Source organism: Micromys minutus (assembly GCF_963924665.1).
Source record: "Micromys minutus genome assembly, chromosome: 29".
NCBI lineage: Eukaryota > Metazoa > Chordata > Mammalia > Rodentia > Muridae > Micromys > Micromys minutus.
In genome coordinates this window covers 35983314-35999802 of record NC_137964.1, presented here as the reverse complement: position 1 = coordinate 35999802, position 16489 = coordinate 35983314, and the positions used below count along the sequence as shown (strand labels likewise).

Below are 16489 nucleotides of genomic sequence, written 5' to 3'. Positions count from 1 at the left end.
CTTTTTCCCCAAATACCTACTGAGAACCCAATCTTCGCTGCTAGGCTCTGCAGGTACTGAAGAGGGTACTTCAGCGTACTCAGCAAGTATGTGGGGTAGGGCAGTTAAGGAATGGATAGGAGACAACCAATCCATTCTCATCTTCTGTACTGCTTTGTAAGTGGCCTCTGGAATTCTATTCATAATCCTGGGATTTTGCTGTGGTCACCTTTGTGTTTTCACTTGTAAATGGACCTGCCTTTCATTTTTGAGGTGGTCATAATGTGCCCGTTCCTTTAAGCTTCTTCTTCTTCTTCTTTTTTTTTTTTTTTTTAAATAAAAAAGTCTATTACCACGTGTCTAAGTCTGTGCAGTGTGCACGGGGGCCAGTAGGGGGTATTCTATCCCTCAAGAGCTGGAATTACAGCTGTTTGTGATCTTCTGGATGTGGGTGCTGGGAACTGTACATTTTTTAAAAAAAGATTTATTACATATAATGTACACTGTAGCTGCCTTCGGACACACCAGAAGAGGGCATCAGATCCCATTACAGATGGTTGTGAGCCACCGTGTGGTTGCTGGGAATTGAACTCAGGACCTCTGGAAGAGCAGTCAGTGCTCTTAAATGCTGAGCCATCTCTTCTGCCCAGGCACATACTGTTTTTGCAGAACCCTTTAAAAAAAAGAATAGTATGCACCCTTTCCTGCTCTAGCTCCCTTTCTTTACTCTTGAATCTTGAGCCTTGTTCCTCATTGTTGGATTCTTGTTTTTGAGGTCGGATATGAAGAGTCATCTGTCCCATGGCAGCACCCCGTCAAAGGCTCATGACGGTGCTTCCTGTTCACAGTCCCAGGGTGGCTTCAGCCAGTCGATAGGCTGTCCGTCTCAGTTGCAGGACCTCTCACAGTATCAGGGAGCATCCGGTTCCTCCACCAGCACGGTGCCATCCTCCAGCCAGTCCTCCCACTCCAGCTCTGGAACACTGAGCTCCTTAGAGACGGTGTCTACTCAGGAACTCTGCTCTATTCCTGAGGACCAAGAACCCGAGGAGACTGGTCCTGCCCCTTGGGCTCGGCTATGGGCTCTTCAGGATGGATTCTCCAATCTAGGTAAGGCATTTTTTATGTAATGCAGTGTGTTGTTCAGATAAACAGGGAAGGTGGTTAGGTTGTTGCAGCAGAAATCTCAGGGCCCCTGTAACTGGCTATGGTGGAGTGCGTCTCTTCCTGGCGGCCTTCTTCATACTGAGTATCAGATAGATTTAAGCCTTATGCATGGTAGAGAGAGCTTTTACACTGAGCTTTATCCAATGTCCTATCCATGGTTACCACCTTATTTTTATTTTCAAAGAGAATCTTGTTAAATTTCATAGGCTGGCCTCATCTTTTTATTTTTCTCTTCAGGTCTCATGTAGCCTGGGTTTATAGCACACATTACCACCAGGTTCTACTCGTTTGTGAGACGAGGGATTCTGCAGCTCAGGCTGGCTCAGTGCTCTTGACCTAGTTCTTTGGGGCCTTGAACTTGCACTGGTCTTGTCACAGTTGGGATTACACATGCCACAGCCATACATGGTTCAAATTTACTCATCTGAATGTGGATATCCAGTTCATTCTGAGCCAGTTTTGAACGATACTTGTATTAAGGTTCTCTAGAGGAACAGAACTGATAGAGTGAATGTGTGTGTGTGTGTGTGTGTGTGTGTGTGTGTGTGTGTGTGTATGGGGGCTGATTAAGTGGCTTACATTGCTGTGGTCCAGCTAATTCAATAATGGCTACCCATGGGAGGTCTAAGAATCCAGTAGTTTTCAGTCCACAAGGCAGGATGTCTTAGTCTTTAGTACACACCAGAGTCCTCTGTGGAATTGGCTCTAACGCCAGAGAAGGAATGCTGGCAAAGAGGGAGCAAGCTTCCTTCTTTACGTCCTTCATACAGGCTGCCGGCAGAAGGTGCAGTCCGGGTTAAAGGTGTGGATCTTCCCACCTCAAAAGGTCTGGATTAGTCCAGATGCAGTGGTACCAAGGAAGCAGAGGCAAAATGAGCTCTGAGGTTTTTTTGTTTAAAAAGATTTATGTATTTTATTTCATGTATGTGAGTACACTATCGCTGTCTTCAGACACACCAGAAGAGGGCATCGGATTTCATTACATATGGTTGTGAGCCACCCTGTGGTTGCTGGGATTTAAACTCAGGACCTCTGGAAGAACAGTCAGTGCTTTTAACCACTGAGCCATCTCTTTAGCCCTGTGAGCTCTGAGTTTGAGGGTAGCCTGGAAATTTTAGGATTGCCAGGGCTACACAGAGAAACTCTGTCTCCAAAAAGAAAAAAAAAAAAAAGAAAACACCAAAAAACAACCAAAATAGGGCTGGAGAGATGGCTGAGTGGTTAAGAGCACTGACTATTCTTCCAGAGGTCCTGAGTTCAAATCCCAGCAACCACAACCACATGATGGTTCACAACCATCTGTAATGAGATCAGATGCCCTCTTCTGGTGTTTCTGAAGACAACTACAGTGTACTTATATATAAAAAATAAATAAAATTATTAAAAAAAAAAACAAAACAACCCCAAACTGGGGGAAGAGGGTTTGTTAAATTGGTTTACACAATATGGTCTGGATGGTCCTTTAAGTTTTCTTCATGATGGAGAGACTTAAAACCTCGTGTTTGCTCAGTGCAGGGTTAGATGTCTCAGTGGTGCCAGTTTGTCTCTGACAGCCTGGGGGGTTCCTAGAGAGCTGCTGATCTTCATTGGAAAGAAGCAGCAAAGAACAGTAGCAGACACAATGAAACAGACACACTTACCCGCAAGAAGTGTAGGCAGGCAAGCAACACCTTTTCCTTGGACCTTTCTGTCTTGGCTCACAGAATGTGGTACCCATTCTGTTATGAAGTCTCTTCCCTCCAGCTAATACTTCACAACTAAGAGGTCTGTCTCTGAGTTGTTTTCAGATTCAGTCAGGTTGACAGTGGAGGTTAACCGTCACCGTTATTTTTTCATGTTTCCAGGCTGTCTCACCAAGTTCTTATCTCACCTCTTGAATGGAAAGGTAAGATAAGAACAGGATTAGGTAGTGTACCCTGTTGTGTGTAGTTTCTACTAACCCTGCTTTAAGCTCTGGGCGGACTGCCATTACCCTGGTTCCCTTAGATCCACAGATGAAAAACACACACACTTTTTTTTTTTTTAATTTCATTTTTTTTTTAAAGATTTATTTACTTTTTTATGTGAGTACACTGTAGCTGTCTTCAGACACACCAGAAGAGGGCATCAGATCCCATTACAGATTGTTGTGAGCCATCATGTGGTTGCAGGGAATTGAACTCAGGACCTCTGGAAGAGCAGTGCTCTTAACCGTTCTCCAATCTGAACACTAGCTTATTTTTAATATGCTTTTTAGCACAATGGCTGAGCAATTCCAAGCCTCCCACAGCTAGCATGCCTTTCCCTCTGGTACTCTTGGCTAAACCCCTAAATTTGCCCTCAGCTTAGTTGCCTGGTTACCTTCTCAAGTACCCCAAATATACCCTTAGCTTAGTTGCATTTCTAATCTCCCACCTGCTACCCCTGGTCCAGTTGGGGAACTGGCCAATGGCTACTCCGCCTGAGCTTTTAAATGGCTGGTGGCTCTCTCTCCCTCCAAAGCATGGTTAATCTTTTTTCTCCTGCATTTCTTAGCCTATGGTGGTGGTGGTGGTGGTGGTGGTGGTGGAACCAGGAGGTTTGACCTTCTCAGCCCATTCATTGGCCACTAGCATCTTTATTGATCAGTCAAGAACCAACTGGGAATAGAATCTTCAGTGTTCACACTCCCAATCAAAGCATCAGAACCACTCCCTACAGTACCCAGCAAGAAAGATCAGTTAATAACCATGATGTCTTCAATCTATGAATGTGGGGTATCTTCCCAGAAGTCAACTTTTAGTTCCTTTGGACAACGCATTGAAAATTTTGATATGCAAGTCTTACCTCTTTTTTATACTTTGTTTTCTTTTATGATACTCATCTGCTTGCTGTGAAGATGAAGCTGTCTGTGAACCCCTGAACCACCAGTCTCAACCTCTTTAACAGTACAGCAGACTTTGCTTATCTAGGGGACAGAACCTTGGTTTTTAACCTGGCCCAGTTTGGAACTCACCAAGTAGACTTGTAGGTTCTGCCTCAGGCTCCTGAACGCTGGGTCACAGGTGTGGACTGTGGACATCATCGACACTACCTCCTGCTCCTGTTTTTCCATCACTTCTGAATCTACATTTGTTAGGGACACTGGTTTATAGCTGTCTTGAACTGACTTTGTTACTAAGGTGTAGCTGGCCTCAGAGTGAGTCAAGAAGGTTCCTTTTTCCTTTCCTTCTTCACCTTCTCTCCCTTCATTTTCTTTGTTTTCTGTTCTTAAAGCAATTCTCTTGTCTTTTATTTCTTTTTGTTTTCTTGAGTGTCTCATGGAGCCCGTACTGACCTCAAACTGTGTTGTGTAGCCAAGGATGACCTTAAACTTCTTGTGTTTCTTCTAGTGCCCTCTGCATGCCAAGGTTACTGGTGTGAACCACCAGGCCTGGCTGTAGATCTGTCCTCCATGCTTCCCTCCCCCCCCTTTTTTTTTTTTCTTGAGATAGTCTTTCTACACAACCCTGGTCATCCTGGAACTCACCGTGTGCACCAGACTGGCCTTAACTCACAGAAATCATCCTGCCTCTGCCTCCCAGTGCTGGGATTAAAGGTTGTGCCACCACCAACCTGCCTGGAGCCACACTGTTGAGTAAAATGCTCACAGCTGTCCTCATGGACTTCATGTTGTAATGGGGAAGGTTTTCGGAGAAGTAGTCCTCCTTGATGTGCAGATGAGCTCTGTTGGGGTTACTGACGGAATAGCTGGCATCCATCTGCTTCTGCTTCCCGGGGTGAGCAGTTACTTAGAGGAACAGAAATGACTCAAAGGCAACTGCCCCACCAAAGCCCACCCCAGCATCTGGAGCATGCCGCACAGCTTCTAGGCAGCTCACCAGGTTGGAGGTAGCCCTATCCTGATGGATCAGTAGGTCTGAACCTCTTCCAGGCTCCTCTGTTGTTTTCTTCTAGGCAGTTGGTCAGACAGTGTGGCTAGTCTGAGTGTCTTTGCCATTTGTCTTGTTGTCTAAGTGACTCACAGCTGTCTTTACTGCTTATGTACTCCTGGGGAGGGTGGACTTAGTGAATCTGGTCAAAAGCTACTTTTTTTTGTTGTTGTTTTTCTGTCTTAAGGATCCTGCCTGCACGATGGAGTTACTGCATCTCATTAGAACAACTCTTTGTTTCACCCATAGACCCTTTGTTAAAATATCCTCTTGTTACACCTCCATTTACTCATCCTGTCTTACAGCGTTTTCCTCCAAGACGGAAGGTTTTAAGCTTTGAGGAACCTGCTACGCAATGGGAATGTGGGTTGTTTAGGCAGTGAAGTTGAGACCAGTGGAGCTGGGGTGGTTAGCGAGGGGGAGAGGCATCGGGGAGGCAAGTGCCTAGACTTGAGCACCTGCTAGGGCGTGAAGATTGTAGATTTTGTACGGAACATAACAGGAAACCAATAATTCAGGTAATTAAATACTTTTCAAAATCATTAAAAAATTATTTGAGAAGCTTTTTGAGAAGTTCTTTGGTTTTTTGAGACAGGTTTTTTTTTTTTTTTTTTTTTTTTTCTTTTTTCTTTTTCTTCTGTTAGCCCTGTCTTTGAACTCACTTCACTTTGTAGACCAGGTTGTCTGGGAACTCAGACATCTGCCTGCTCTGCTTCCTAAGCGCTGGGATTGAGGGTGCACCACTGCTGCCTGGCTTATTCAAGGAGTCTTAATGGCTGCCCTTCATTTCATGGATATGCAGAAACCGCCAATTATTTAACCCACGGTTACAGCCTGGGGTAGTGGCACATGCCTGTAATCTTGGCATTTGGGAGGCTGAGGCGGGAGGATCTGGAATTCGTGTCCAGCCTCATCGACATAGCAGGTTCAAGTCCAGCTGGGTTATGTGAGACTCTCAAAGTGTGAGTAAATTGAGCTGGGCAGTAGCTCAGTTGGTAAAGCGTTTGTCTCGTGTGTCTAGAGGTCTGGGTTTTTATCCCTAGCACCGCATGAATTTGGAATGGTCAGTGCTTGATTGCAAACCTAGCATCGGGGACAGTTGAGGCAGGATTACCATCACTCTTGGCTACATAGAGAATTAGAAGCCAGCCTGGAGGGGTTTGAGACCCTGCCTCAAATACCAGGGTCAAATAATCACATAACAAAATGCCTAAAACAAAACAAAGCCATTGTTTAATTATTTCCTCCCTCCCCTTTTTTTGTCTCTCTGGGGATTAAGCCCAAAGCCATGAATTTGCTAAGCTTGCAATGTGCGCTGACTTATACCCCAGCCGGTGTCCCCCAGTTTTTAATAAAAAAATTTGATATTAAATCTGTACTTTTGATCATCTTTTTACACACTGCTGTTCTGACAGCGTCTTTCTGTGTAGGCAAGTTTGCCAAGCTTGTGCTGTGGGGCTGACATGATGCAACGCTCCACAGACTCAGACCCTTTCTCCAGTTAGCACTGCCAAAGCCTGTCTGATACGCTCTCTGCTGTGTGTTTGTGTATTAACAGACTGTGTTAATGACAACTACTGGTTTGGGAGGGATAAAAGCTGTGAATATTGCTTCGATGGACCACTGCTGAGAAGGACAGACAAGTACCGGACTTACAGCAAGAAGCACTTTCGCATCTTCAGGGTAGGTGCCGTGTCGGTTCTCCCCTCAGAGACCTGGTGATCCAGTAACTCCTGCTGTCAAAACCTGGAAATGAAATGTCCTTTGTTTTAGGAAATGGGCCCTAAGAATTGTTACATTGTATATATAGAAGATCATAGTGGAAATGGGACCTTTGTAAATACCGAGCTCATTGGGAAAGGGAAACGCTGTCCTTTGAGTAACAACTCTGAAATCGCACTTTCACTGTGTAGAAATAAAGGTAATGTTATGAACTTTTCTTAGCTTCCTTTGTAAAGCTTAATTTTTGTGTTTCTAAAGATTATGCTTTAAATCGGTCAAATTAAGTAAGTTAGCATTCAATACCATTGAAGAGTTAGCTCCTGAGCTGTGGCGCTTGTTCGTTTTTGTTTTTTAGACAAGGTCTTACTATAGAATTCCCTGTGTAGATCAGGGTGGCTTTGGACCCTGCCTGCCTTCTGAGTGTCGAATACTTACTTTGTGTGTGTGTGTGTGTGTGTGGTTTATGTGTTTGTGTATTTGTGTAGATGTGAAGGCCAGTGGGTAATATAAAGGCGTCTTTCTCTCATCTCCACCTCATTTACATTTGCTAATTGTGTGTGTGTGAGTGTGTGTGAGTAAAAGAGACTTGTGTGTCCATGTGTCCATGTGTGGGCTTACATGTTATAGTCTGCATGTAGGGGTCAGAGAACAACTGTTGTGAGTTAATTTTCTCCCTCCACTGTGGGTTCTGAGGGCCAAACTGAAGACGTTAGGCATACACGTACACAGCAAATGATTTTTACCCTCTGAACTATCTTGTTGGCCCCCGGGTTAAAAATAATTAGTTTTGTATTACACGATAAATATAATTCTGTAGCTTATATCCTATGTGTAGTTAAAACTTGAGAACCAGTTTTTTGATCATGAATTAACGAGCCCATTTCTGTCCTTCCTCCTCAGTTTTTGTATTCTTTGATCTGACTGTAGATGATCAGTCAGTTTATCCTAAGGAGCTAAGAGAGGAATACATCATGTCAAAAACTCTTGGAAGGTAAATTTGTTTTCCTTTATATAATAAACTAAAACTCATTTTTTTTCCTATGTGTTCTCCTGGGTTAGTTTTCTTATACCTGATTTTATAGCATTGTTGTTTATAAAATAGCTGTCAAACTTTGTGATACATGCACTACTGATTTATTTGATAATGATCAAGTAAATTTTTTCCTTATATATTTTAGTACTGGGATTAGCTTTGCCACCAGTATATTGGCTTCTCTGATAATAACGTGTGTGTGTGTGTGTGTGTGTGTGTGTGTGTGTGTGTGTTCTATACGCTTGCCTGTGAGGATGATTGTGTGCAGAGCCCCAGGGTCTGTGTTGGTGTCTTATTCAGTGGCTCTGCACTTTGTATTTTGTAGCTCACTGAGCCTGGAGCATTCTGACTCAGTTTTTCTTGTTGGATAGCAAGCCCTAGAATGTACCAGTCTTCACCACATCAGCACTGGGATTAGAGACAGGCTTTTAATGCAGGTGCTGAGTATCCAAACTTAGGTTCGTATGCTTGTGTAGCAAACGCTTTATAGGCTGAGATGTCTCCCAGCTCTATTTTATTTTAATTAACTAAGTTATTCTCAACACAGGGTTTTATTTTGTTGCCGTGACTGTCTTAGAACTCATAGAGTCTCCTGCTTCTGCCTCCCAAGTGTTTGGATTACGGTGGGCACCCCCGTGCCTGGCTGCTTTGTTCTGTCATGCAGCTTACTGTGGCCTCAACCTCACTATGCAATCGAGGACGATCTTGAACTCCTGACACTCTTGCCTCTACCTCCCCAGACAGCATTCCAAGCCTGCCTAACTAGTGATGACTTGTGGGAAGCAGCTGTAATGACCTGTGATTCACCACATGTCTGTATGTGTGTGTGGGCACACTTTTGACAAAGTGAGTGTGTGGAGGCCAGAGGACAACGTGGGTCCCCTCTCTCCTGTGTAGATTGAATTCGCCATGCTCCATGTAGATGCCATTGCGTGCTGAGTAACCGTGGTTGCTCTGCCTTATTTGTTTGTTTGCTTAGTATTTGGCAGTGTTAGTGTTTGAACCAGGATTCTCTGATGTTTGGTACAGTGTTAGACTACTGAGCCTTATCCCTGATTAATATTTTTGCTTTTTTTTTTTTTTTTTTGGAACAGAGACTTACTCTGTAATGTAGACTGGCATGAACTCAGTGTAGCCCATGCTGACCTCAAACTCATGGGCAGTTCTTTTCTCTTACCTCCTGAGGGGTATAGGCATTACCTACCATGGCCAGTGTATTTCTTCCCCCCCGCCCCCCCCCCCGTGTGGGGTGTGTGGGGGGAGGGAAGGAGGGAGAGCACGGTGTATACCGTGGTGTGCACGTGGAACTCAAAGGAGGGGCTTCAGGGGTTTTCTTCTTCCATAGATTCCGTTTGAATCTGGTCATCAGGCTTGTCCATGTCCTAACTTGCTTCTTGCTGCTGTGATAAGTGACACAATCGAAGCCAGCTGCAGAGGAGGTTTATCCAGCTGACGCGTCCTGATCACAGTCTGTCACTGAGTGAAGCCAAGGGAAAAACTGAAGCAGGGCAGGAACCTAGGTAGAACTGAAGCAGAGTCTGTGGGTAGTGTTGCTTTCTAGTGGGCCTCCCAAAGGTTTGCTCAGCTTGCTTTTCTCTATAATTCAGGACCACCTGCCTCAGTCATTAATCAAGAGAACGCCCCACAGATTTGTGTAAAAGCTAATCTGATGGAGACATTTTTTTCCTGTTGTGGTTTCATCTTCCCAGATGGTTCTAGATTGTGTCAAGTTGACAAGACAAAATCAAAATGAAAAAAAACAAACAAAAAGCCAGTACAATTGATTCCTTATCAGCTTGACATATAAACAAATCACTATCTTAACCTTTGTTTCCTTGTTTGTTCCCAAGATGTCATATTATTGCTGATGTCATGGGCTGCGGGTAGTGATGCATGCCTTTAATCCTGGTACTTGGGAGGCAAGTGGCTCTTTGTGAATTTGGGGCCAGCCTGGTCTACATAGTGAGTTTCAGGACCGCCAGGACTATGTAGAGAGAACCTGTCTCAAAAGAAAAACCAAAACAAACTAACAAAAATTAAAAAAATTAAAAAATGAACGTCACTTTGTCAAACACAATCTTTCCCCCCCAAGTCCCACAGTCTTTTAAAAAGGAGAATTTGGGACTGGAGAGCAAACACCGGTTGCTCTTCTAGAGGACCCAAGTTTGATCTCCAGTACCTGCATGAAGGCTCATAACTAACTGCCTACAGTTATTCCTGGGTATCTGATACCTTCTTCTAGTCTCTGGGGGATACTGCACAGACCTAGACAGGAACAGCAGCCATACACATAAAATGAAAAAAAAAAAAGTTTTACTTTTAGCAAAGAACCAGGGTTACAGTCAGATCAAAAGCAAAAAACAAATCTCAGTAGTGTAAGCAAGCAGCTCAGTGTCCAAGGTCTGGGCGCCACTCCTGGTCTGAGAAGGCATCAGCAGCTAACCCTCCCCCCATCCCCTCATCGCACACAGTTTGTCTTAGAGTGGAAGGCTGGCACCCCTTCACTGCTGCTGCCCTCTGTGGTCATCTCATAGTCTGGACATTGGCATTATGGGGTCTCCACCTGCAGCTGGGGCTGCATCTTTGTCAGTGAGCTCCTGGGCTCTCTTCAGGGATGCTGCGGCCTTTAGCTGAGGGCTAAACTTCAGCTGCTGCCCAAGATCCCTTCACACCTTCAAAGCTCGTCTCCTCTGGGAGACTCTACACATTGTGAAGTTCCAGCTTGAGATGCAGCTTGGGACTCTTCCTGGGCCACAGCTTTTGTGTGCTGACCCAGATCTTACCTTGAAGATGTTGGTGAGGTTGGGTTCTTATTAATTACAGTAGATTTTAAAGCCCCAGCTAATTAGCATTGATTTTTCTCAGTGCACTGAAGGTTTAATTTCACACTTTTTTTTTTTTTTTTTTTAAGACATGGTTTCTCTGCATATCCCTGGCTGTCCTGGAACTCATTGTATAGAGCAGTCTGGCTTTGAACTCACAGAGATCTGCCTGCCCCAGACTCCCAAGTCCTGGGATTAAAGGCATGCATCACTTCACCCAACTTCACTTTCACGTAATTTTTTTTCTAATTTAAGATTTATTTAGTGTGTATACAGCATTCTGCCTGCATGTATGCCTTCAGCCTCTCAGAGGACCCGAAACCTCATTACAGATGGTTGTGAGCCACCATGTGGTTCCTGGGAATTGAACTCAGGACCTCTGGAAGAGCAGTCAGTGTTCATAGCCGCTGAGCCATCTCTCCAGCCTTTACAGAATCTTCATTGAAAATGTCACACAAATGACTCTAATAGAGTCCTTACAGGACTCAGATTTCTCTCTGAAATTCCACAGGCCAGGCCTCTGTCGTTTGCGTTCCTCTCAGCATTTGTCTGCAAAACAAGTATGCAACAGCTTTTCTACCCCAAAGCTCCAAAGCCCTGTAATCCTTTCCCCAAAACAGCATGGCTGCGGCCATCGTGACAGTCCACTCCTGGCACAGGGACTGAATTACTTTGCTTCCTTTTGCTGTGATAAGCACTGACAAGAAGCAACGTTAGAGGCGGGTGTATTGGTTTTGTGTTGTGATCACCATCCATGCCTGATGGAAGCCAATGTAGGAGCTCCAGCAGAGCAACCATGGAGGACACCGCTTACTGCCTCAGTTTCCATGGCCTGATTAGTCTGCTTTCTTATATGCTAGGGACAGACAGTATTGCATAAACTGGGGTGGGCTGTCCTAAATTAAAAGAAAATGCCCCACAGACTTGTCTACCAGACATTCTAATGGAAGCATTTTTTTTTTCAAGTGAAGTTCCCTTCTAGCAGATGATTCTTGCTATTGAGCCAAGTTGACAAAAAACAAAACAAAAAAAAAAAAAAACAAAAAAAAAAACAGAATATGGGACAATCACTTGTACATGGGCTGGGCCATCTTGTCAGCCCCTGGCCTTCTGAGGTAGGTATGCAGTTTAGTGTAAAATGTTTAGTTCAGTTTCTAGCAGAAAAAGGCAGCTGGGCAAGGTGTAGGCATACGTGGAATTTAACAACTTAAAAAACGGAGCAGGAGAAACAGGAATTCAGTGTTGTCCTTGGTATGATAGTCATTCAAGGACAGCCTGAGCTTCCTAAGGCTCTTGTCTCAAAGGTGAGGGGTGGAGGGATACGTGGCTAGGGAGAGGTCGTAATGGGATGTTCCAGCTCCTAGAACAATTAGGACCAAATCATTATATCAGGATCCAGTCTCAGACAAGTAATAAAGGCGTATTGGTAACTGCTATGCATAGATGAGCTTTGAAAACATTTAAGCTGGGTTGGAGAGATGGCTCAGCGGTTAAGAGCACTGACTGCTCTTCCAGACGTCCTGAGTTTAATTCCCAGCAACCCCATGGTGGCTCACAACCATCTGCGATGGGATCTGATGCCCTTTTCTGGTGTGTTTGAAGACAACTACAGTGTACTCATATATAATAAATAAATCTTAAAACATTAAGCTAAGAGAAAGAAGTACTATTTCATGGATCATTTTTAAGAAAGCCGTTTAGAGATAGCTGGGGCAAGGTATAATGGTTTACCTAATTGGAGCTAGATAGTAGTAATTGCAGAGCATTGGGTATGTACTGACTATGACTAAAATCCTACACTTGAAAATCATTACCATGGTACATTTAATGTTACCTACTGTACTGGCTGGTTTTGTGTGTTAACTTGACACAAGCTGGAGTTATCACAGAGAAAGGAGCCTCCCTTGAGGAAATGTCTCCATGAAATCCAGCAGTAAGGCATTTTCTTAATTAGTGATTCAGGGTGGGAGGGCCCATTGGAGGTGGTGCCATCCCTGGGCTGGTACTCTTAGGCTCTTTAAGAAAGCAAGCTGAGCAAGCCCGGGGAAACGAGCCAGTAAGTAACATCTCTCCATGGCCTCTGCATCAGCTCCTGCTTCCTGACCTGCTTGAGTTCCAGTTCTGACTTTCTTTGGTGATGAACAGCATTGTGGAAGTGTAAGCTGAATAAACCCTTTCCTTTTGACAGTTTACTCTGGTGAGGTTTCAGTGTGTCCTTTCAGCATAAAGACAATGAAAAAAATGTTACATGGACAATATGAAATTTCTCTTGTGTGTGGACACATCTCTGTGCATGTGGCAGTGTACCCCTGTGTGTGTGTGTGTGTGTGTGTGTATATATGAAAGTGCAGAACTTCACATGCCACAGAATTTGTGTGGAGGTCAGAAGACAGTCTTGGGTGTTGGTCTCACCTTCTACCTTGAGACTAGGTCTCTGTTTTCTGCTGTGCATGCATGGCAGGCTGGCCCACAATCTTCTAGAGTTTTCTTGTGCCTCCAGGCTTACTGTTTGTTGCCTGGTTACATGGGGTTTGTGTGTTTGAGCTCAGATTCTGTACTTGTATGACAAACACTTTACCCACCTGAACAACCTCCTCAGGTTGTTTTAATTTCTTACGGTCAAGACAGACTCGGTGTTTCATGATGAGATCATCCTGAAAAGTCACTGTCTGTGATTTTCCCCTTAGTGGTGCTTGTGGGGAGGTAAAGATGGCGTTTGAGAGGAAAACTTGTAAGAAAGTGGCCATAAAGATCATCAGCAAGCGGAGGTTTGCTCTCGGCTCACTGAGAGAAGCCGTAAGTACCCGGCTCTCACACTCCCTTTAGTAACTCTGGAGGGTGTCTCAATCTCAAGAAGCTTGGGTGGCTTAGGCATAGCAATTCTTCAGCCAAACAACACTGGGCCCTTTTAAGTGTCTCTTAATTAATCTAGAAACTTTTATTTATAATTTAATTCTAGAAATAATTGGTTGTGTGTAATCCTGTACATAGTAACAGGCTTTCTTTTCCTTCTAAAGTAGCTATGAAGGGATTGGGGGGAAGCGGGTCTAATGGCCAATGCAGCCTCCTAGCTGCCTTCAGCCTCTCTCATCTTGGTGGAGAAGCTGGTTGTAGAGACAGATGTCTCACCGAGTTTGGACAGCTCACCTTTTCAATCTCACAGGCACATCCCAGGAAACTGCTCCTAGTCATCCCTCGGCTTTATCACAGTGACTTTCCTGCAGCCCAGCCTTGTAAACATTGAATGGAGTAATGCTGGGGATGTTGTAGCAGAGATGAAACTTGTTGGGTGTTAAGAGGTCGAGTGAAAAGGAAAAATAATCTCACAACAGTTGGGTTTAATCCTACCCCAGATGCTCTCTCTGCTCAGCATTCCTTTTAAAAGCATCTGTTGAAGTGTAACATGCTCAGTACCTACAGTGCAGCATTTTGACTTATTCTATGAAGTACGGTGATTACTCTCAGTTTGACGGTATAGTTCCCCTGTTTGCAACTATGAATTTGAAAATGGTAAAGGAGAAGAGCAATGTCTCTCCCTACGCCCTGCTGACCCCATTTGCTCTGTAAGGTCTTGTTTTCCAGTCAGTTAGTTTGCATGCGTGACACCTTCCTTGCCTGATAGGTTCCCGGTTCTGAGGTGACCACTACAAATGTTCTGGATAATATCAGACAGATTAAACAGGTTCTCAGAGACATCACTAGGAAGGAATGCCCCCAACTTCATCATAACTTGTGCAGACAATTCTTTGCCTGGTTGTTGAGGTAACTTCAAATTCTTCCCTCTTTTGAGTGTTGTGTCAGTGGCTAGGAGTTAGTTAATTATAGAAACATGTTTTTAAAAACTCAGGAATACCAGACACGTGCTCTACCACCGAGATGACATTTTTATGTCTGGGTTTCAGTTTTTTAGAATGTGAATAATTTTTTTTCTTACAACTTTATTTAAAAAAGAGAGATACATGTACAGATTTTAAAAAACATTTTGGCATAAAACTATATGAGTGAATAATTTTTACGTACCAGCTATTTATCACGTTTTCTGTAATCCTCGTTTACCGAGTGAGTGAAGTGGCCAGCTGTATTAATTTTTTTTTTTTTTCCCCACAAGTAACCCGACAAAGTAACGTAAAAGTGGAGCCCAGGCACCTCTTCCTGTCCAGCCAGCTGTTTCTGGCTTTAACATTCTTCAAGCTGTTTTTCCCAAGATAATTCTATTCTTACATGGCAGGAGGAATTTCCGGGCTGTGTTCAATTCGTTCTAGGCCTTTGACCTCATGATTCTGGATTTGTTTCTCATTTAGGGGAGAAAAGGGTACCTCCTGGGTTGTTGAAAACTTAGCATCATTCTTTACTCCTTAACTGTTCTCCTCCATTAGACTCTGTACGACCTCTCAGTGAATAGAACCTCCTCACCCCCACCCCTGCCATGTAGTAATGAGTGTGCAAGTGCAAATAAAGTCTGGAGTTAAACATTTTTAATCTGGGCTGAGCGGTGGACAGATGGGTCAGTGGTCAGGAGCATTTCCTGGTCCTCCAGATGACCCGTGTTCAATTTGTCACTGCCATGGCTGCTCACAGCAGTGTGACCCTAGTCTTAGAGGACTGGACACCCTCACACAGACATGCATGCACTCGAAACACCAAAGTGCATAAAATAAAAGTGAAAAAAAAACATTAAAAAAATTTAAATCTGGGTTTCTTAGCTGAAGTCCATTTTACATATATGGAGTCTTGTGTCCTCTGTATGAGCAGAGCCTGGTTTGTAACTCAGCCATCCTAATATAAATATATTTTCAAAATACTGGACATTATGATTATTGTTACTAATGAACTCTGATGCTGTTTTCTTTATTTAAGGACACGGCTCCCAGTGTGGAAACTGAAATAGAAATTTTGAAGAAACTAAATCACGTAAGTATTACTGTCATTTGTAGTAACTTATCTCATGTGTGGAAAGTGTGCCAGGCATTGCAGAAGGAGGCCAGTTGTCGCTCCTTTGCGTGTGAGAACACACATGGACCTGCCTCTTATTTATCTCAGATGAATTTTAGAGTTTTAAGAATACAATCCTGTGGAAAAGGATTTGTGACCTCATGATTTAATACTCAGTATTTTTTATTGAGATCTTGGGGGAGATTTTTATAAAGATTAGTTATATTTGCAAGGAAAATGAAAGTTTTAGTTAGGCTACTTATATCTGAAATTTGAGTCCTTTTAAATACCTTTTATTTGGAGTAATCCAGTAAAGCCATGGTATCTGACAGGTAAGAAGAATGCCATCGTTACATCTGATTCGTGGGTGGGGAGCCATGTTGGATGTAAGTGTGCCTTACCTAACCTATTTTGTAAGGTTGACTTTATGTCTGTGGCAGGCATGGGGCCTGATATTGGATTCTTTTTGCTGGTTTTCTCCGTCTCCTCATTAGTTTCTGAGAACCCATAATGCAGGCTCAGTAGGCGTCGGAGTTAAACTTGACCCACATCTTGCCAGAGTCACTAAGGATTTCCTCTTCTCTCTTTTGACCTCCAGTCAGAATTTTTCTCTCTGCCACCTCCTCACATCCCTCCAAGAGCTACTAGGTTTATTTATTCTAGATTACTGTGTTCGATACAATGTCTCCACAGCCTGTTTACAACTTGGATCCGCCAATTCTCCGGACTCCAGCGGCCAGCCCTGCTACTTGCCTGTCCTGTGCTTCAAGTGCAGCTTCTCCTTCCCTGTCTTCCTTCCCTGCTCTCTCTTTGCTTTCGTTTTCCTTCTGCCTTTTCTCCCCATCCCTAATTCCCCTTCTTCCTTTTTTTTTTTTTGTTAAGAGACAGCCCTGCCTTGTTACCCTGGCAAGTCTGGGAATACTGGACTCACATGACCTTCTGTC

The 16489-nt window shown here is 43.8% G+C and overlaps 1 protein-coding gene across 1 annotated transcript in view; it reads left to right on the top strand.

Annotated features, from left to right (window-relative positions):
- Window positions 1–761: 761 nt before the first annotated feature.
- CHEK2 (checkpoint kinase 2) overlaps window positions 762–16489 on the top strand; it is a gene marked incomplete at its 5' end in the record, with an annotated part of 29499 nt that continues 13771 nt past the window's right edge. The window contains 6 exons of the mRNA XM_080940545.1: window positions 762–1089; window positions 6595–6719; window positions 6810–6957; window positions 7659–7749; window positions 13301–13409; window positions 15471–15524. Of these exons, the coding sequence (XP_080796671.1) occupies window positions 762–1089; window positions 6595–6719; window positions 6810–6957; window positions 7659–7749; window positions 13301–13409; window positions 15471–15524 (855 nt within the window). The remainder of the gene's footprint in view (window positions 1090–6594; window positions 6720–6809; window positions 6958–7658; window positions 7750–13300; window positions 13410–15470; window positions 15525–16489) is intronic.